This window comes from Zonotrichia leucophrys, chromosome 3, assembly GCF_028769735.1.
Source record: "Zonotrichia leucophrys gambelii isolate GWCS_2022_RI chromosome 3, RI_Zleu_2.0, whole genome shotgun sequence".
In the NCBI taxonomy this organism is placed as follows: domain Eukaryota; kingdom Metazoa; phylum Chordata; class Aves; order Passeriformes; family Passerellidae; genus Zonotrichia; species Zonotrichia leucophrys.
Window position 1 is genome coordinate 84479332 of NC_088172.1, and position 22252 is coordinate 84501583.

General features: G+C 43.4%; 2 protein-coding genes across 8 annotated transcripts in view; one reads left to right on the top strand and one right to left on the bottom strand.

The window, feature by feature from the left end:
• Positions 1-509: 509 nt before the first annotated feature.
• Positions 510-19885, bottom strand: ANGEL2 (angel homolog 2). Of its 7 annotated transcripts, none has more exons than XM_064709097.1 (10): positions 19578-19885; positions 17606-17709; positions 14010-14446; positions 11634-11887; positions 10361-10430; positions 8211-8632; positions 7109-7235; positions 6397-6457; positions 4371-4534; positions 510-1273 (listed from the first exon to the last, which is right to left on the bottom strand). In XM_064709097.1, the coding sequence occupies exons 3-10, from the start codon at positions 14437-14439 to the stop codon at positions 1119-1121; spliced, it is 1683 nt and encodes a 560-aa protein (XP_064565167.1). In that variant the 5' UTR covers positions 14440-14446; positions 17606-17709; positions 19578-19885; the 3' UTR covers positions 510-1118. The 7 variants fall into 7 exon arrangements, with proteins under 7 accessions (XP_064565167.1, XP_064565163.1, XP_064565164.1 ...); XM_064709093.1 differs by having other exon boundaries at positions 14010-14503; XM_064709094.1 differs by lacking the exon at positions 19578-19885 and having other exon boundaries at positions 14010-14503; positions 17606-17722.
• RPS6KC1 (ribosomal protein S6 kinase C1) overlaps positions 19847-22252 on the top strand; it is an 85253-nt gene continuing 82847 nt past the window's right edge. Inside the window, exon 1 of the mRNA XM_064709089.1 lies at positions 19847-20152. Coding sequence (XP_064565159.1) covers positions 20048-20152 — 105 coding nt within the window. The 5' untranslated portion in view covers positions 19847-20047. The remainder of the gene's footprint in view (positions 20153-22252) is intronic.

Here is a 22252-nt window from a genome sequence, read left to right on the forward strand (position 1 = left end):
TGCTCATATTTTGGAATGGACTGAGGAGCTTTAATTGCAGTTGTCTGCAGTCAGGGAAAGGCAACACAGATGAAAGTTCCACAAGTGCTTCTGGGAGACAAATGTGTCTGAATGGGTGCAGGTTTTCCAGCACTACACTGAAAGACAATTCTTACTTCAAAGTTGGTTCTACATACTCATCTATGTGTAGTTTGACCAAGTTCCAAGATTTGTTTCCAGCCCCTCTACATTTCCTATTCAGGCAGTCTGGTTGTTTTTTAATTACTTTGTAAATTGTATTTTATAGAGAATGTTTATGAGTGCATTGTGAGAGTAAATATAAAACCATGATAATTTAATAACCTCAGGATCTGTCATTTCAAGATACAACCAGACCTGTTTAATAACTAAATGGAAAAAACCCCACCCTGTCACCAGTTCTTCAATATGTATGAAACCTTAAGATGTCAAGGGCTAATTTTTTTGCTCCTATATAGATCAGTTAAGTTTCCTGTGATGTGGTGTGCTCATTAAGCTTAGCTTTATTTCAGATATTTTAAAAAATATTTCAGTGAATGCTACCTATATTTATGCCCTTAGAATTTTAAGCAGCAAATTCTTAAAGCATAAGTATTTGCCTTTCTTCCTTTGAAAGTTCAATCTTGCAGCCTCTGCACTGACAACACTGAGTAAATTCATTTGCAGAAGTGTTAAGATGGAAGTGACCACAAAGCACCTTTACAGTAAAACATTATTTTGAACTCATTTTAAAATGCTGCAGGCACAAAGACATGTTCACCTCTGCTTGAAGAAACACACAGTTCTCAGAATAGTCCTTTTTACTGTGATTTACAATAAAAATCATTTACAACATATTCATGAAAAATAATGCCATTTGGAGTCTGGCACAGATGTTTTCCTTTATCAAAGAGGAAGCTAATGTAAAATCCTTTTTCTCCCTAAAAGATTTGGTAAAGTAAATTAACCATCTTTTTTTAAAAAAAAGTCCCTTTAGAAAGTCTACTTCACACAACACTAATAAATCAGCATGCAGGCAAACTTATTTAAACTGGACCAGCAGTGCTTGAATTTTAAAAAAATAATAATAATCATCCCATGAGAGAGAAGTCCTTTGGATATTACCGTTCAATAAGCCTGAACTTTGCTAGCAGTGGCAGGTGGTCAGAAGAGTTCTTTTCATTGGGAAGACCATTAACAGTCCAAAGATCTTTCTCTGTTACAAGTGCCAGCCTGCCAAGAAGTTTCAGACCTCCACAAGAAGAATCCTCTGCTCCTGTTAGAATAAACAAACCAACAGGCAGTGTTAATCAGTGTGGGCTAAGTATCACATGTTCATACAGATGGAGGAGGAATGCAGTATGGCAGTAATAATGCACAGTTGGTACTGTTCCATGCAAAATCACCAATATGACTGTTCAGAAATTCTTTTATGATTCTCAAAATAGAGTTTCAGCAGTAGAGCTAAGGACACTATTTTGTGGAAGGGTAAATAAAAATAAAAAGGAAAATGCATTTATTTGTTCAGTGTAATTCCCCTGAAAAAGCCTCATATAATCCAGTCCATTACTTTAGACAACAGCAGAGCTGACACTTGTGAAGGTAAATATCTTTTTAGAGTTACTGGTTCACGTAACATTTTATTTCTGTATCCTAAGGCACACAGTTCCCCAGCAGGCAGGTCATACAGACACTTTTGCTCCTAAGGATGAAGGTATTCTAGCTTTCTATTCCCTTTCATCATAAGAAGGGATCTCCATTATCTCCTGCTATCTATTCCTGCAACTACCTAAGGAGCCCACTCCCACCTCCTTCCCCAGATGGAACACCACACTGCTCATGCCAGAGGGAACACGACTCAAGCCTTGCAATCACTACACACTTACATAGAATGGTTTGGCTTGGAAGGGATCTTAGGGACCATCAAGTTCCAACCCACGGGCAAGGGACACTTTCCACTAGAGCAGATTGCTTAGAGCTCCATCCAGCCTGACCATGGACACTTCCAGGGATGGGGCAGCATTGGTCCCAGTACTGATCCCTTAAGAATGAGGAACCAATCCCTGAGGAATGCCACTTGTCTCCACCTGGACATTGGGGCATTGATGGCAGCTGTTTGTTTACAGCCAATTCATGGAGTGGTGCAGCCACCAAATCCATCTCTCCAGCTGCTGGGCAGGACCATGTCAGCTGCCTTGCACAAGGCCTGGGAGATGTTCAGTTGTCCTACCATTTCCACAATTAACTCTGCCACTCAAAGCCACTGGATTTGTCAGTCATGATTTGCCCATCATCAAAGAGCAATCGGCTTTTTCAGCTCAGGTGGAGAAATTTCACTGAAATCCTTCCATGATGTGTAAAATTTAGATTTCCTGAGCTATGTTTTCAAGTTGGACAACTACTCAGCAACCCTACCTCTTGCTTTCAGAGTGCAGAGGTGATCCTGGGCGAGTTGAGTGCTTTCAGGACCAGTACAAACTGCAGCTGTAACTTTTGACAGAAATACTTTCTGTGTGAAAGTTCTCAGCAAATTCAGAGCTTCCTGGCTGACCCTGGTACTGGTGTCTCAAGAGATACTTTAAAGAACTATCCAGCAACTGCTGAACTCCTCAGAGAGTTCAACAGCTTCATCCTTTGCCATCTGCCAGCTTTCCAGCCCTTCAACAACCCAGCAGCTGTTTGCTGCTTTAAAGAAAAGCTTTTTCACTGCAAAGATCTCTTGGCAGCTCTAGAGCACATGTCCACAGGTCTTGAGACAAATTTATCATTTATCAGCACTTGCATATCTACAAAGGAGCAGTTTGTTGCCACAGAGAGCTTGGTCTGCATGCAGTGGTTAATGTCACTCAGAACACTCAGCAAAACTCAGCCCTGCAGGACTCAGGTAGATACTGAACCCTTATTACAGGAAATCCTGGCAGATGGATTTTTTTATACCAAATATTTGGATAAACATGACAGAATAAAGCATGAATATTTTAAAATAAAACCCTTTAAATGGAAAAACCCAATCTGTGAGGCTAGACCACATTTAAAATTCTTGTACAGACTTTGTCAGCTTTAAATACAGAGGCCCAGATCATTAGAAAACTGAAAATCTAAACCATGGCTTAATTTCTAAGAGCTCATGAATAAAAACTATACTAGTTTAAAGTAGTTGGAAAAATTCAAGTTTGGTTCCATTCTGTGCCCTGATGTGAGAACAATCTATTTTAAAAACAACTGCAAAAAGAAAAACGTGCTGTATCTCTGCTGGAGCAATGATGGTGCTAATGATGCAAAAAGTATGTAATGATAGTGCAAAAAATATATAAACAGGTGAATCAGGATTATATTCTGTGCAGAGATGCATTCTGCAATCACACAGCACTCCATTAAATTACATGGCATTCAGAAGTAATCTAAATACTTCCCATATTGTGGTTTTTCAGTCAAAGCTTTTGTATTTGCCATTTTATATTAAGGTAGCATTTACTGTGCACATTATGACAAGTGAGACTTCCGTGAATCGACTCAATAAATTTTAACAATTTAGTCTCAAGTTACAAGAGATGAAGGTGGTGTTTTCATTCCACATACTGAAAACAATGTTAATTTATAAAAATCAGTGGCACTGAACAGTTGGAACAGGAATGGAATCCAGGTTTCTTTGCTCCAATGCAGAGACATTCATGTGCTGAAACTGCACTGATGTTTGTTGATGGCATGACACACAGAACTCATGGGAGCATGGAAAGAAAACTGCTCAGAAGCACCCACAGAAGGAGTCCCAGGGCAGTAAAGCATGGAGAAACACTGTGATACCCATCACGAAATTCCCACAGAGGTACCGCGACTTTCTTGCACCATCTGGTGACTTTTAGCTGCAACTGCAAACCGGAGAGTGACAGCTGGGCCCGAGCCAGTGACCGTGCTCACAGCAAAGACCAAGAGTCTGTTACTTAGCACAAATTACTGCAAGACAAGCTAAGAAGTAAATTGCCAGGAAATGTTCGTTTATCAGTTTTAATGCACATCACAAATTGCTGTTCACTGTGTTGATCGGATGATTGGGAACACTGCCTTGCTATAGGTCTGGCCTGCATTACTGACAGCAGTACTTCTCAGGTGCCACTTCCACTGCTGCTTTCCTGTACCTCCAGCTTGTCCCATGCTGAGACAGGAACCACAGAAATGTTCACTCAGATGAAAAGGGTGGCCCTGTGTGGCACTACAGGTCCAGCTGTAGTGAGCTTACCATGTTTCTCAGGTAACAGCTGATATTCAAAGCCCTACCACAAACCTCTGAGGAACTTCACATGGATGAAATAATCACTACAGCAAACAAATATTCGTGTTTAGCATTTATGAAAATGAAAAGTTGGTGTCTTTACCTGGCTGGTCAGCAGTATCATCTTTTGCTGCAGAATAGAAGATATAATCCACGGTGACAGCACTTCGGGAATGACAAGTTGTCACTTCTGGAATCCCAGTTTCAGGGAAGTAATGAGAATACACCGAAGACAATTTAAAATGGTGCCGCAATTTTGAAGACGACCTAAAGAGACATCAAAGAAAAGAATTTTATTTTCTTCCATTACCAAGAAGGAATAAGCAATGAAGAAATACCAAAAAGTTCCTGGTTATGAACAAAATGAATTATCTGGACATGCAAACTAGTGTTTCTCTCCTGCAAGCCATCCTGTAGTCTTTTGTGTGAGAGGTCTAAAACTCTGAAGGCAAAATGCAGGCAGCATTTTCAAATAAAATGCTGATCAGAACTGGTTTAGCTGACACTTAATAGATAGCTTTGAACTCCATATACATTCTGTAAGCATTCACATGTCCTCACTCAGCAATCTCTCCCTGACACCCAGGCAGAATTGTCCATGAAAGCAGCTCATATGAAAGCCACAAAACACAAACTCATCTAACCAGACCCTTCAGCATAAAGAGGAATTCAGATTTTTAGAGGTTTTATCCTCCCCCAAGCTAGAGGTATCAAGTTCCAAGTTAGGATATGCTTATATTTTTCTTCCACTCAAGCTCCCATTTTGTGTCTCCCCATCATTTGTCTGTTCCTCTTCAGTTCAGCCCATCTTGTCTCACCTGTCTTTTCAATCTTGAAAGCAAAATGCAAAACTGCACCTTTTAGCAAAAGAACTCCTGTCTCTCAGGAGTTTTGCTTCCATCATCTCTACAAATCATCCATCCCTCAGCTGTACCTCCTGTACCTGCCTCATCCTGCATTTTAAACCAAGGCTGCAATGTGTTCTGGTTGAAACACAAGCAATAAAAAAAAAGAAAAAAAAATCAGCACGTTACCTTGCCTGATTCAGAACAGAAACAAACATGCCAGTTGGTACAATACAGGCAAGTAATAATTTCTGGTGTTGTTACCTGACATCCCTTTTAAGATGAGGGAAAAAGCCCTGCAAGAAGATTTCAGCATGCTATGGATTTAAACCATAGCATAGGGCCTCCTGTTTGTTATCTACTTCTCTCAGAAATGTCATGACACCTTTTTCATCACCAAGAATCACCAAGAGTTCTACTGTGACTATCTGCAGTGAAGCCAAGATCTCATTTCTGGAAAGAAATAGCTGACTTGGAGCCTACCATCCCATACATACACTTAGGGCAATTTCCTTCTTCTATGCCTTACTTTATATGCCTTTACCAGTTTGGTAATGCAAATAAATTCTTACTTTCAAAAAGCAGTTACATTTTCCTCCTCAGCATTCTAGCCATGGCTTCCTCTTTCTGAGTGAAAGTTGCATTACCAAATCCATAATACTCCACATTTCTCAGACTCAAAGAAGTTAAACACTCCTGCAGAACTCATGACAAAGAAGATTTTATGACCTTTCCAGTTCCTTTCCCTCCTTCATCCCAGTTTCACACTGTATTATAAGATTTTATACATCCATAAACCAGTGTATCAAAAACAATAAAAAGAGAGTGAAGTGCCAATACTTCAGCAGCTGGGCAACACTGGCTTATTTTTTTCCTCTCCCTCTTTTAAAAACATGGCTTCTGCAACTGGACTGGAGCTCATATGTTTCTTGTAATGTCCCTACAGAGGATGATGTTCTGTTTATGTCAAGAAGTGATAAAAAATGCCAGAAGCATTCTTTTAATGAGCAGACAGAAAGTACCCTCTAGACAGTACTGACACCTCAGCCCTGCATTCTGAAAAAATATCTGCGAGTTCCTGGAAGAACACACATTCCATTTGCCAGTTCTAGTCTTTTGCTGTCTGATCAGCCTTTTCATGTTTAAATGTACTGTTTTTGCCAAAAGGGCAGACTGGGTGATCATGAGGTACCCACAGCTGGAATCAGATATAAGTTTGGTCTAAAACCAAAACCAACCCCCAAGTAACCAGCCAAGGGCTTCCATTTTTTCCCCAATACATACTTTTTAGATGCTATTACAGTCTCCTGAGTGTTGTCTGGTTTTTCTGTTTCCAATTTTTCTCCTGCAAAATAAAAATAAATTCAATTTATATTTAAAATGGGATATAAGTGAGACCAATGCTGATGAGCTACAGAAAAGCTACAGAAAAGGTACAGTAAAAAAAAATATCTTTAAGTACAGTTATTTTTTTTACAGCAGGCAAGATACAATTCACCTAGCAGAATTAAATTCTTCTGTTCCATTATTAACATCCCCTCTAAAGACTCATTTATATTATGTTCCATTAATTTAAAATTGTTTTTTCTGTCAAAGGAAAAAATAGCGGATGAAAGATGTAGCCATACTCTTGCTACATCACTTGCTCTTCCCAACCGTTCCATGAAGTGCCAACACTATAATTCATAAACACTGAGGCACAATGCAGGTCCACATTATGTCCATGTGCTGCATTCCTTCCTCCCTCACCCAGTCACAGCACAGCTGGCTTTCAGGATGCAGACACAGGAGTTTTAACATTACACACCAATTCCCGAAGGAAAATTTCAAATTATTATCTTATAAAGTTCAAATTTGCAAAGTTTATGTCAATAAATCACTTTACACTCTAATGAGCCCACTGTTTTTCCCCCACTAAAACAGAGTGTATGATTTTCAGTACTTGCTGAATGACACTTTCAAAGGCTCACAAAAATTCATTAATTCAAAAACTGACCTGCATTTTCTTCCTTTTGTTGCTGTTTTATTTCATATACACAGTTTTGTGAAATACCTAATTTTTTGGGCCAAATTGGAATAGATAAGATTCTTTGTCCCCTTGGAAATTGTTCTTGTCCAGAGACCTGAGAAAGACAACAAGTTGTTTTTTTTTTTTTTTTTTAAAAATCTGTTAAAAAAAAAAAAGAAAAAAAAAAACCCACCAAACAAACCTGAAATAAGTGAACATTTTTTGTAAAGTTTAAAGAAAAAGGCCCAGCCCCTTGGAATAATTATAGAGCCAAATCCCTGTAAAAATAACAGCCTTTATGTACATCCACTCTGTTTATCTGTGGCAAGTTCTTTGCAGGTACCCAATTTTTCTAGATGGTTCTTGTGACACTGAGACACTTCCAAGGACACTTTTAGCAGTGTGACAGCCCTGGCTCAGCACACAGAGCTACCCAGATCAGCTGCAGGATGCTGATCCTTCTGGGAGCAGGTCAAGTCAAAGGGGGCCTTGAATCAAGTCCCACTAGCAAACAACACCCAGCAGGGCTATTTTTTTGGTCATGTTTCCTCATTTTATGTAGTTCAGTCACTCCTAATACATAGCATGTGACACATCCAACAGCTGCATACAAGAGCTCACAACAAGACATTTTTTATCATGAAACAGTTGAGATTCAGCATCTAATTGCAGCTTTGCTTTTACAATTACTGCAGCCACCAAGTTTATCTACAGTAAGAGTTATCTTCCCACAGAGCACACAGGAGGTTTTTGATTAAGTGGTTATTTTATCCTACTTAAATACTGGGACACTTAAACACAGTGATAAAATCATCCAAACACAGTGATCCAATTGTTCTGTGGATTAACTAAATTTCAAGAATGATTGTTGGTAAGTTTTTTCTTTCACAATGCTGGGAGAGGACACAATATTCCCTAAGGCACAGCTAATATATCCAAGCTTATTTAACTGCAATAACTTTTGCTCTGCAGGCTGCTGACAGGGCACTAACAGAGGCACTGCAATGGAAACAATCACAGCACCACCCAAATACTTCTCTTTAATCAGCATTAACCATTTTTTTGGTGAGAAATGAGAAGCACAGCCTACCTTCCCTATAGCAAGTCCTTCATAATTTAACTTTCCTTCCTTTATAAATCTGTACAATGGAGAGCCAGGAACAGAATTGAAGTCCCCACAGATGATAATTGGGCAGAAAGAGCCATCCTTCTGAGGGGCAACACTGGCAATCTCTGCCAGGAGCATTGCAAGCTGGGTCAGTTTGATGTCCCCTCTCCTTGGGTTGTACAGCAGGTGTGTATTGGCAATACAGATGGCAGCACTGGCTTTGCAGTGAAATCTGGGCTGCAGCAGCAACACCAGTCCAACGTTGTCCCTGTCCAAGAGTGGGATATCATGGCGAAAAAATTCCACTGGGTTTGAGGAAATCAGGCTGAATTTGGAAGTTTTGAAGCAAATGGCACAGCCATCAGGTTTTCTGCCTGTCCTCATTTTATACTCACAGTGATACCCTGCAAGAAATAAAATACTATTGTATAAATAAGAGACTTTAAAGCAAACAAACAAAAAAAAAAATCAGGAAGATCTCATGCTGCTTTCTCACATCACAGTCGACCCCCAGTCTGAAGTACCAAAGCCTCTGTGAAGCTCACATAGACTTGTGCTCTTTTCTTTCTGCTCTAATCTGAGCTGAGGCAAGGCAGGACAGGAAATGTGGTCCAATACCTTATGCAATGTGCAAACATCTACATACTCTAAGATACCAGTCATATTCTTATCTCCTCATCTGGAAAAAAACCCAAACCAAAACAACAAAGGAACGCCCACAAGGCACATAAAAGTGGCCTTGTGCATTGAAGTTTTTTCTGGATGCTACAAGAATGGCTTAGGAGTGATACCAGTGAAGCATTACCAATCAAAAGCCTTAATCATGCTAAGTCAATAGTCAATGTCTAAAATTATTCATGGAACAAAGGTCTCAAATGTATTTACATAATTATGAATTATCCAGTGAGCAGCAAGTGGCAAGCTTTCACCAAGGAAACAGACACTAATCAAATGACAGCCCTGGAGTTCAAAGAAGTCCATCTAGAAATAGTGATTTGCCAATTTCTTCATTTTATGCAGAGGTGATTTAAACAAGATCTTCTCTATTTAAGGGAAAAAATAGATCTTGAAACAGTATCTATTTTATGCCATTTTTAAATGTTCTCTGCCCTGCCCAGACCATATGAATTCATGAAGTAGAGCCTTAGTGAAGTAGGGTGAGCTGACCTGAGCTCACACCAGTGCTGGAGCCCTGGGGGATTCCCATTCTCGTCTCCCAGATTCAGGCCGTGCTGCTCCTGCCACTTCTTGTGGCACTTAGTGCTAACTCAGTAAGCTAACAGAAAACTAACCCAGAAAAATAAAATTAGTCTGGAGAGTATTCTGCTGGACTGATGGATTTCACCAGTGAGTGCCAGAACTATCCCAGGATAAGGGGCAGGACATGCATCTGGGAGCTAGGGATGGGGAAAGGAAGAGCTAAAGCAAGCTCCAGATCTTCCTGTACAGTAGTTACAAGCTCTCTTGCCCCCATAAGCCTGGCCTCATAATGTTGTTTCACATTTCAAGTGGATTTCAATCACTGCCATTACCCTCTTCTTTGCAAACACTCTGGGAGCTAGACTACCTCAACCAACCAAAAAAGAAAAAAGTATCAGTCCAGGGCTGCTCCTTTACCATGTCCTCCTGGCATCAGACAAGAACAGTGCCAGGATGGAAGTGGGGATCTGGGACTGGAAGGTGGTGCAGGGCATAAAAGATTCAGATCAGTTTAAACCACCATAGAATCAACCCTTAGCAACACATTCCTTGCATAAAATCACAAGGGATAGTGCCAGAACAGTCTATTCAGACTGACTGACAGCACTTGTATAAAAATCTCATGAATATATACTGACCATGAGTAACATTTATTGCTAATATCTGGAAGGTTTCAAGGCAGAAAAAACATGCCCTTGACGAGCTGCCCAACAAGAACACTGGTAAAAAGGATTAAGGTGGTTTCAAGAGAGCACTTGATGAATTTAAAAAAGAGGATACACAAAATTGTTGCATATGACAGCAAAAGACTTGATTCTGTAATCTATAAGAGGGTTTTTTTTTTGAGGAAACTGGTACTGAGTTCTCAAAGAGTAACAAGTTATCCCTGCAGGGGAGAGGACAGTGTATTGGTCCTAGGAGTTTCATCATACCCAGGGATTCCAGACTTGACTTAATCTCTGTTCTGTAGTGGTCTTCTTGGACTTCCTGTAAGCAGAGCACCTAGAGGCAAAGGTTTACAATTAAAATATATTAGTATGTACATCAAAATGTTACTACAGCATATCTCTGTTGGCTAGTCTGTACAGGCCAACTCCATAATCCCACAAAAGAATTCACTCTTCTATAGAAAATACTCCCTAAGATTATGAAGAAGGCCCTAGTTCCTCCTTTTTCAGGCAGACATTTTCAGAGGTGAGATTCAATTTAATCACAATAGTAACATGTTCCAACATTCTCAGCAGCTCAGGGGAAGGCTCAGGGAGAAGGGATGAGGAGGCAAATGGCACACTACAGGGTGGAAAACAGGCTTCCATATTCTAAGAACCTGAACCAAAGCTGAAACTCAAAATATTCATTCAAGAGAGCTCACAGAATCACAGAGTATTTTGAGTTGGAACGGACCCACGAGGATCACGGAGTCCAACTCCAACTGTGAGCTTCTGTGAGCCTTCCCCCAGCACGCTGCAGGAACACAGATCTACAGCCACCACTGGATAAAGGACTGAGCTCCCAAAGGGGAACAAGCTACCCCTGCTTGCTGAGCTGCAGCAACACATCCCACCTGCCCAGCTGTCATCAGCTCAGTCAAGCTCTCAAGGGAGAGTCAAATCTCAAGCAACATTCTGACATCTCTGCTTCACTTAAGGTTACAGTTCCAACCAATGAAACAATTAAAAATCTATGTCCTTAAGCAAGAAATTTCTCTGTGGAAAGGACGCCTGCATCTACCAGGGTGTGAGAGCAGCTGCTCCTCTCAGAAAGCTACCCAAGGTATCTCATTGTAAAGATATATGCATACAGGAAGTCTAAATTTATCAGGAAGAAAGGAAGAGTTTGAAGGGACTCTAATTTCCAGATTCCTGGCTACTACTAACATAACTGCATTTTTCAAATGGCACAAGGCTGTTTTTCTGTGGCTTCCCTAATACAACTATTTTTTTCAGTACTGTTTTTTGACACAAACAGGATGGATTCTATCACTGAACTTCTGTTGCTCTAAACAATGACTGAAGCAACATTTTACTGACTTGACTTCCTAATTAAGACTTACAATAATTTATGTGTCCTCAAAAACAAACAATAAACTCTACAACCAACCAAAACCACAGAGGTGTTTTTTCAGACTCCAGCAGAGAGTAGCAGAATTTGTTATTTCAGTTTATCGGTTCTTAAGAAATATCCACATGCTCATTTTCTACTCACATCTGCATCCAGCTCTTTGATTTCTTGTAAGATGTTGGGAAATCTGTATGTCCAGAATAGCAATCGCTGCCTGCAGTGCCTGTACAGGTGAGAGTTGCCTTCCAACAAAGTCTGTGAGAGAATGTTGTAGGACATGACTGTAAAATCAAATGTTGCCTCACTTCCTGTGCTGCTTTGGTCAGATCCTTTATTTTTAGCTATTTTCATTGTTTTACTCTGCTGACAATAATATTCCCAGTGTCTTTTGATGGTTCCTGTTAAGAACATATGAAGAAGAAAAAAGTTATGTTATAGACCATATAGCATCGTACTGCTCTTGGAAATCATTCTACTGACAACTATTTGTCTTTCAAATCTCTTAAATAATTCTAAAAGCTTATTCAATTAGCAGTGATTCAGACCCTCTGTTTGAGATAGATAAGCATCAGTAAAAAAAAATAAAAATCAAACAAACCAAACCAAACAGCACAAAACCATTATATGCCCTGAATTTAATCTGCTTTGAAATTGGGAAACTGGCCTGTTCTAAGGAAATTGTTGCAATCAGACTGCACCCCCTGCTCCTGTGGAAAGGCTGCATAACTGGTGAGCCAAATCCAGTCTGCTGGGAGTCACACTGCCTTGTGCCACTGCCTCTCCAGCAGAGATGCTGTATGCCAGTCTGGATACACTCCTCAGGGCAGCATATGGACACCGTGTTGATCTCTCTATGCATGACTAACAAAGGGTTAGGAATCCAGCAATCACCTCTACCATGTGTACAGTCTGTAAAACTCAGCCATAACCTGCAACAGGGCCTCCTACAGGAGTTCCAAAGCAAATAATGAACCCAATTTTCCTCACTGAGTTGAGAAATCAAGAAATTATTAAGTTTCAGAATTACCAAGAACTTCTGAAAAGGCATCCTTCACCTTTCTGCCATTTTTAATTTCATACTTACTATTAGTAGGAAAATTCATAATAACATATCTGCCCATCATTAGGCATCCAATTACTTTTTAAGAAATGTATTTCTCCACTTAAAAGCTCCCAGAGATGCTTTTCACCCTTTATATCTGACCTCATCTGAGAGCAAGCCGAGGTCCAGTTATCTGTGCTAACAACCAGTGGCAGACTGCAGCTATAGCTGTCACCATCTGTCCTGTCTGGGGAGTAATTTTCATTGCTGCGCTTAGATTATTCAGGACTTTACAGTGTTAGCAATGAATACAGCAAAGCTTTAAGTTCTGCTTCTGTGGTGGGAGAGAAGTCACATTGCTCCTCAGCAGGTATCTTCAATTAGCATCACCTTCCAAAGGGTGACTGGGAAGGACCACAGTGCCAACCTCACCCTCAGATAAAGCTATCTGATAAAAGGCAAGCAGGGTTAACAGAAGACTCTGTAATTAATGCACAAAGTCCCCTCCTTTGGCTCTTGAAGATGGATATGATGTTCTAAGCCTTATGGGTATTTGTGTCCAAAAATCCCTTTGGGATGCTGATAGCATCTGTTGCTCTTTTTAGTCATAATACAATTTCCAGTTTATTTTGCTAAGGAAGTGATTTATGCAAGAGGGCAACAATTTTGACTGTGTCCCCCTGTTTGTCTCACACAAGACAAAACTGTAAATATACACAAGACTCAGTAAAATATTTGGATGCTATGTAGGAGATTGTATCTGTAACAAGCTAACACAGGCACTTTGAAGTTTCATGGAAGTTTGTTACTAAGCCCAGTAGATAACTCTGCACTTCCTCCTGTATTTATCTGGATAAGCACACGTGCTGCCTGCTCTGTCAGACGTGATCTGACACAAAACTTGCTACCATGCCAGTGGCAGAATACAGCTGTAAGAACAAAATCACACCAGCCCACTGGAAGCATGCACCATTAAAGCTCAGTGCATTCATTCTCAGTTTTCTATGTCACAGATAACACAACTGGTCTGGAAACCAGTTCAGGTCCATGAGCTCAGGTAGAGCACAAGGAATGAAGCTACACAACTGCCAGTCCAGCTCAGCCCTACAGCAAGTCAGCCAAACCTTTTTGCTTTCCAGAGCTTCCAAGTTACCAGACATGACCTGGTGACAGACATGAGAGGGTAGTCTGAAGCAAGCTCAGGACTCCCCAGATTGGGCAATCCCTCACACAACTGACTGTGTTCCACTGCCAACTGCAGCAAACCTAGTTCTGGTACTGTTTGACAGCACAAAATACAAGTCTGCAGACTAAACAGCATTACAAAACTGGCATTTTAAAGACATATTTTCCTGAGAGGGGTGCCAAGAAAAACAGTAACTCAAAAGGAGCAGGCACCACTGCTCATGTCTCTAACCTTATTTGGTATATTCAACATTACAAATAAACACAGCAAATGAGCAAAGAGCATCTTTTACCTTTCTTGCTGCCATGTTTTTCTTCATTCTGTGCTACAGAAAGACAACATACTTCCTTCTGATTAGACAAGTCTGTTTGTTGTTCAGGAGCTGCAGTATCATCCTGGCCACTGAGTTTTCTCTTCTTTGTCAATGGTTCTTCTCCCTCAGATTTCATACTGGGGTTGGGGAGGTGAAAGCAACAACTTTGTGTGTAGTTATCAAGATGCCAATGAGAGTTCTGAAATTGTCTCCAAGGCCCAAAAAATGGAGGGAATCTCCAGTTTGCTGAAAAATCAGCTGAAACGGGGAGTGGAAAGGAGGCCCAGGGAGGATAGTGTCCGGCCCATCTCATCCAGCTGGAGACTGGGCTGTTCAAGGCCAGGATCTGGGAGCCATTCCAGTGGGTGATCCAGTCTCTGCCCAGCCTCTGCACATGGCGGGGCAGCATGGAGTGTCTACCAAAAAAGCACAAGTGTCATTGCTAGCACACAGCTACATCTGCCTGTAGAGAGCTGTGGAGGCAAAGTCATCCTGGTCAGCACTTACAGAAGATACTCTCTCTTCCACAAGTTAATGCATACAAGATAATCAAACACTTACATATATACAAACACATTTTTAGTTTAAACACATTTGTCTACATGATATGCAAAATGGGACTTTACAAAGTGATCTTGCATCCTTTTCCCCCCTCAGATTTACAAGTGCCATTTAGTGTCCAAACCCTATCTCTCTCAGTAACAATTTAAAATTTCTTTTCTGCCTTGTTGAATTCAAGTGTCAGATCTTTCAAGCGCTCAGAGGAATGACCTTTACAAAAGGTCATTTTTGCATGCTGCATTAACTTTATTATAAGGCTATTTGTAAGGAATGAGGAGAGCACTTTCCTGCAAGCTGTCAGGACTTTGTTTGGAAAGCCATTGATTTGGCTCAAATCCCAATGCCAACACAACAGGGAAATAAATGTACTAAGTCTCAAGGCATCCCTAAGCTTAAGACTAAATTTGTATTCTTACTTCTTTTCCAGGAGAGCAAATCTCAGCTTAGCAACTAAAGCCATGAAAAAGGTGGGGGTTTTTTTCTCTTTTTTTTTCTTTAGAAGAAAGAAATCTGTCTCTCAACAAAATCACAGGAAGGTAGGCTGAGTAACAATGATGTCTCAGATTCCTCACTGCTTAAATAAGGTGTATTTTGAGCCTATAAGCAAAAGATATCAAAACTTGGTATGTTGAAGTTGCGCAGAAGTGAGAACCTCCCAGCTGCCATTCAGCCCAGGAAATAAGCCGAAATACAGAATCACTGAATCACAGAACATGCTGAGTCGGAAGAGACCCACAAGGATCGTTGAGTCCAAGCCCTGGCCCTGCACAGGACACCCTGAGAGCCACACCATGTGCCTGAGAGCTTTGTCCAAAGGCTCCCTGAACTCTGCCAGGCTGCCTGGTGCTGTTCCCTGGGGAAGCTGCTCCAGCGCCCAGCCACCCTCTGGGTGAGGAATCCTTCTCTAATGCCCAGCCTAACCCTGCCCTGACACAGCTTCAGGCCATTCCCTTGGTCCTGTCACTGGCACCACAGAGCACAGACCTGAGCCTGCCCCTCCTCTTCCCTTCCTAAGGGAGTTGCAGACTGCCACGAGGTCTCCCTCAGTCTCCTCCAGGCTGAAAATAACCTCGACCGCTCCTCACACAGATTCCCCTCAAGGCTTTTCACCATCTTCGTAGTCCTCCTTTGGACACCCTCTAATCGCTAACACAACTTTCAGCAAACCCCGCTTGTCCTCAAATAACCTTTTCCGCCATAGCGCACCAGATGTAGTACGACAGAGACAAAAACAAAACTCCCCCCCGGACACCACAGCATTACTGTGGAGCAAACAGAGGCATCACTCCTTTACAAAAAAAAACCTGAAACACATGTTTTACAGGAAAGCACTGAGAAACTGCTCCCTCCCAACCCCGGCGCCCCCACCCCGGCAGCAGCACGCCCCACGCCGCGCTGTGTTTACCGCGGCCCTGCTCGGCCTAATGGCGGGCATTGACCGCCAGCGCCGCCAGCGCCTCCAGCCCCCGTTACCTCCCGGCGGGCCCGGGCCCCGCTGCCGGCCCCGCGCAGCCCCGGCGCCCCCCGTAGGGGTCAGCCCAGGGCAGCGCCAGCTCCGGCCGCCGCCGCGCTCCGGCCGCCCCGCCGCCGCCGCCGCATCCTCCGCACGGGCTGCGGCCGCCCCGCGCCCTCCCGCTCGCTCCTGGGACTTGTAGTCCAGGGGCCGGGCCCGCGGCCATCTTTAGCCCGGGCAGCGACGCCAGGCCCCGCCGCCATGCCGGCCCCGGGCAGGGGACGCCCGCCCCCAGCCCGCGCTGCCCGCCCCGCCGGGGGCCGCGCCCGCTCCGGAGCGCAGCTAAACCCGCGTGTAGGCAGCACGGCTGGGGCTTTGGAAGCGTTTAGATGGGGGTAACACGGGGTTCGTGCATGTGAAAAACGCCAATTACTTGTTTTAAAATTTTTTAAAAAGCTTAATAGCAATAAAATGGTTATAAAAATAGTAATACAATAGTATACTATAGTACTGCATATAGTAATAGTAATAATAATTTGGACAATTTGAATTAGGACAATATGGGACAATAGAGACAAAGAGTTACGGATGTTCGGGTACCTTTTTCTGGGCAGCGCAGCCCGAAAAAGGACACACGATAACAGAGGATCAATCCTTAAAAACAATAGTCTGTTGCATATTCATGCACTTCTGACATGATGCATAAATTCTATTCAAACAAAGGATTCTGTCTGGTCAGTGTCAACTTCTTCGTAATCCTAAGGCACCTTCGATCTTTAGCTAGGCAGGAGGAATTCAGTTTCTTCTGATAAGAGAACAATAAATTCCTTTTTCTCTGAAAGATTTAGGTTTCTTGTGGCTGCTATCTGGTGCGAGTGCTTCATTCCTTTCTTTAAGAAAACCTCTCATAGTTCTTATTTTAACTACAAAAGTTACCTTTTAACTACAAGACTACATTTATCATATTATTAAAATGTTAATACAGCACTACTAATCAATACAGCAAAATACATATAGTAAATATCTGTGTAGAGCAATATAATATGCACTTTTCACAGTGCAGTAGTTTCTTCAGCCAGAGGGTGGTCGGGCACTGGAAAGGGCTCCCCAGGAAAGTGGTCACGGCACCAGGTCTGGCAGAACTCAAGAGGCCTTTGGACAACGCTCTCATCAGGCATGTGGTGTGGTCCTCGAGGATGTCCTGTGCAGGGCCAGGGGTTGCACTTTGATGATCCTTGTGGATCCCTTCCAACTCAGCGTATTCTGTGATAATTTCCGTAAGTGGTCTTCTCCCTTAGGATCACTGTGTGTACCTGCAGGGTCAAAGGGGGCGGGAAAGAGCTGCCGTATATTTCAGGGTGCCATAGTATATTTCAAGGGCAGCAGCACCATGCTTAGAGTTTGCAGAAAAACACCAAAGCCGGATCACCCGAGTGAGTATTTCAACATTGTCAGGTTTTAAAATGCAGCTGAAGGGGCTCTGCTGAGGAGAGCTGGCCTGAGAGAAGGGTGGGAGCCCTGCCTGCCCTGCAGCCCCGCTGTCAGACCCACCGCTGCTTACCAGCTGCAGCAACAATCCTCTGCCTCTGCCGATGCTGCTTGAATAAGCACTCAGAACGCTTTCTTGAGGTCTTCTGAGGACAGGGAAAATGCTGGCCCTGTTTACTGTAAGGAAACGTAGCACAGTGCATATGAAAAATTATAGTGCTGAATAGTGCAGATGCTGTGCAGGAACTGCAATCAAGTAAAATACTGTTTCACTGCATTCCTTTTATATCTGTCATAAAAGTGACTTTAAAAAACATTGAAGTTTTCCCAGGAGTGGTAGGGAAGACTGGAATTGAAATAATGCAGTGATGAGCATGCTAGTTAGGCAACGTGTCAGATCCACTTTGGGTTTTCCATTTCTTGGACACAACTTACTGGTAAAAGGTAAGAATACCCATCCATTTTCTGTTAGTTTCTTTACCATGTGAGAATGAAACTGCTAACACATGTGTAGTAAAGGATCTCCCAGCTGCATTTTCAAGACCATATTGTTTTGGTGGTTTGTTCTTTTCTGAATTTTTGTATTCTTATCTTTTAGATGTATTTTTAGGAGAGAAGACAGTAAGCCATAGCCATAGCAACAATGACTGCTGTTATTTCTAGAAACAGAATCTACACATAACATGCAGTTATTTTCTGTATTTTCTGTATTTTCTATATGTGACCTGCACAGGGACATCCAAATTGATCTGTCACTTCAAAGGTTTTTACATAGTAGTAGTCTCAGTAATGATGCTGATGATGGAAGCTTTGGGTTTTAATGAAAATGAAGATGTGCTGAAAAGTATGGAAGTTGTGTAATAGACAAAGGAGAAGAAAAAGATTAACCTATTAATATGATGCAGATTGTTTCTCATCTCAGTGTTGCTAGATTTTCTTGCCTTGACCTAGAAAAGTCTTAATAAGCCAGTAACACTTAATTGTGGGGTTTTTATTCCTGTCTAATTACTATTTTGTGTTGGCTATACCATGTGAAAAGATATTCTGCAGAATTAGATATCTCCAAATTCTGATTTGTAAGTAGAAGCCAAATTATTTTATGAGTCATTTGAGCTTTTGAAATTCCCTAGTGAATGGAGGCTACTGACTCACTGAGGGATGCTTTGATTGATTACACTGCATATAAGAACAGCCACGATGGCTCAGATCAGTGGTCCACTGAGCTCAGTTTCCTGCTTTCTAAACGTTATTAGCAGCAGATGCCTAGAAATGTGCAGGGGCTGGGCACACTTCAAATGAGCACTCTCCCTGCCTCTTGCTGTTTTCAGCTCCATGCATTTCCTAAGCCTGATGTGTTTGTCTCTTTAGTTACTCACTGACTTTCTCCCCCAAGTACTTGAATTTGCAAACTTTTGGTAACTTATGGAACTTCCATGCAGTTCTGTGTACCAGCACAAAATGTAAAAGATATGCTCTTCCCCTTTCAGAAGGTAAGGGATAGTGACAAGTGAGCTGCTAACAACCAATGTTTCTTTCTTCCCTCTTCCTTAAGAAAATGTTCCTCAAAGGAGAAGCACGTGCTTACTATGAACTTCAGTACAAGAGACCTTTATCTTTCACAAAGACACACGTTGAGTATTGTTAAACACTTTATGTCAAAAACCTGTATGAGAGCAGAGCTATTAATAACCTGGTAAAGAAAAGCTGGTTTTTTAACATCTACAATTAAATGAATGAACACCCAGTGATTAAAAAAAATCAAGTTTCTGTGGTCTGAGGTGTGAGATCTACATTGGTACAGACCCCACTACAGGCAAGAAATTGAAGGTAATGTTACAAAAAGACGAGGACCTGTGGCACAGAGTTATGCTCCTCAGAACTGAAGGAATACCCCTCAAACCCTGGCGGGTTTCCTAACACCAAAGTGCCCTGCAGACCTGTGCACGCAGAGAGCCGCTCCGCAGGGAGAAGCCCAGGTACAGCTTATAGAACCTGGGGCAGACACAACCCACAAAGCATGGTGACTCGGTAACCATCAAACTTGCCTTTGTGGTAGCATTCCTCTTTAAAATCCGTGAGTCATTTCTGCGTTACAGGCCTATGGATTTAGGGCAGCATAGCCTAAAATAGCCCACGGCAGACGCTGGGAGCGGCGTACCGGGGGCTCGTTACGGATTTGTAGAGGCCACGGCCGCCTGTGTGAGCGAGGGGCTCGGCAGTCAGTCCCGCCGAGTGTAAATCCTCACGGCCGTGCCCTGCCGAGCCCCTGGAACGGGGCCGCGCCGCCGCCGGGCCGTGCCTGCCACTTCTGGGCCGCGCCACCTCGGCCTCATCCCTGCGGCGCGGGCTCCCAGCCCCGGGAACGCACCGCGGGCGGGGGATCCGAGCATCCCGCGGAGCCGGGCGGGGCTCCCCGGGCCGGGCCCCCGGCGCCGCCCGGGCGGGGCGGGGCGTTCCCGGGCGCCGCTTCCGCCTGTGCCGGCCGGGCGGGCGGCGCGGCGGGGGCAGCAGCAGGATGCTGAGCCCGCGGGAGCGCGGCGCCGACCTGGCCCGCTTCTACACCGTGACGGAGCCGCGCCGCCACCCCCGCGGCCACACCGTCTACAAGGTCACGGCGCGGGTGAGTCGGCGGCCGCCGCCCAGCCCCTCGCCCCCGCGGCTCCCCGCGCCCGGCCTGCAAAGCCGCCGCTGGGTGCGGAGCAGCGCCCGCGGCTGCCGTGCCAGCCCCTGTGAGGGACACGGGTGGGGGACAGGGAGGGAGGGCAGGTGGAACAGGCGGCCCCTCCCGAGCCGAGCCCCGCTCGCCTCCTGCAAACTTGTAGCCTCGCAACGTTGTAATGGCCTCAGACGCGCTTTGCGATTAACTCTCCGTTCCCTTGCTGTGCGTGGCAGGGCGTGCGAGTGTAGCTTAAAAACAAACGGCTCCTTCTCTTTTCCTCCCGTTCTTCCGGCCCAGATGCGGTGTGTGGGTGGCGGTGGGGTTGCCCAGCGTTGCTGCAGCCCCACAGCGCAGCGGCGCGCCCGGGAGGAGCCGGGAGCGGGCGGGGTGCGGGTCTCTGCACGCCCACGGCGGAGCGCAGAGCGGCCCCAGCCGCGCACGGAGGCTCGGCCTGCCCAGCACGGCCGGCACGGCGGGCACAGCGCTCCGGGTCACTCGGGCCTAGCACGGCAGGCTGGGAAGCTGCTGTAGATGTTGGGAGAGCTGCTGTGGGGCTGGCTTTGATGAAAGCTCCTTGTGTTCTCCCAGGGAAATTCCTTGCTTTCTCTTCCACTTTCCTATTATTTTCAAAAAAGGGAGGCTAGTAAGTAAGTATGTGGAGATAGGTTCAAGAGGAGTGGCAGTTTAGCTCACAGGTATGGTGGGATACATTGAGAGCATCAGAAGAGGTGTCACAGAGACAGAGTTCCCTTAAATGACCCGTGATCCTGTAGCTGCTGCAGCTGTAGGCATCCTGCCTGTGAGAGCAAGGCATGCTTGTAAGCACCCTCCTCTTAATTCAAATACAACATCCTGGATATGTACAGAGATTGTAATGTCAGTTTGTTAGCCTATGATCAGTTTGTATGACTTGTAAAATTAAAAATTAAAACAAAAAAATTTTGGTCAACTACCTACTTACCTACCTACTTATCTACCTACCTACCTACCTATCTCTCCAAGTTCACCAAACACAAATATGTTTAAACTATTCTTTTTTGTCCAATACAATGTAGTATTTGTGAATAGGAAAAAAAGAGTTGCTTTTCCCTACAATGCTGCAATTTAAAAGACTCTCCTGAAATAGATGCAGAGAAGAAGACAATACTATCACGTCTTCTGCAGTTGTTCTTGATGGCCCAAATGTACGTGTGTGTGTACTAAAAAGTTGTGTCAGTGAAATAAGGACTAATAGGAATGAGCCAAGACTTCTGCTGCTTATTTTGCTCTGGTTTTGTTCTTACTGGCTAAAGCCAGTTAAATTTCTCTGTGATGTTTTGGTTTCTATAGAATTGTTCAAAATCGAGTTGTGGCTGACTAGTTGGGGATGTCATTCTCTCTCCTTGTCCCACAGACTGAGGGTGCTCTGGTACCTTTCCAAGTGAGACAGTGCAGAATCAGCTGGTGTGCATGATTTAGCTCAGAGCAAGAAGCTGGTCAGTCTGTGAGCTGTCCAAATTCAACTGACTGAACCAGAGATCATTAGTTTTTTACAGTGTTTTGATAGCTAAAATCGCCAAAGGGAAAAATTATTTCCTTTTTTTGCAGTAAAGGATGCTTTGGACTCCCAAGTGCAGAAATATGAATAACTTTTTTTCAGCAGGGCTCTGTCTGGTAATCTGTTGTGTAGTACTTGAAGTGAGGATTTGGGAAATTGAATAAAATGATTTAAAAAGGATTCAGTGTACATATCAAGTACCCTTTCTGTTTCTTTCCTCCTGTTCCTGTGGTGATCTGGCTCCATGGTTGATATCACAGCACTCCAGCTGTATTTGCTGAGCATCAGCTCAGCAACTTTGGGGGACCGCCAGGAAAGAAGTGAGGTGGACCTTCCTGTTGTGTTGAATATCATTTTGGCTGAGATCTAGGGTAGTCAGGATGTGTGAGTGGAGATTTGTGGCTCCTTCGTGCAGTATGTGAGAGAATCCTTTGTGAAATGAAGTTAAAGAAACTTTCTGTTTCTAAGTAGTGTAGATAAATAATCGTGGATAAGAAAACACTTGTATTAGTGTGTCCTAAACA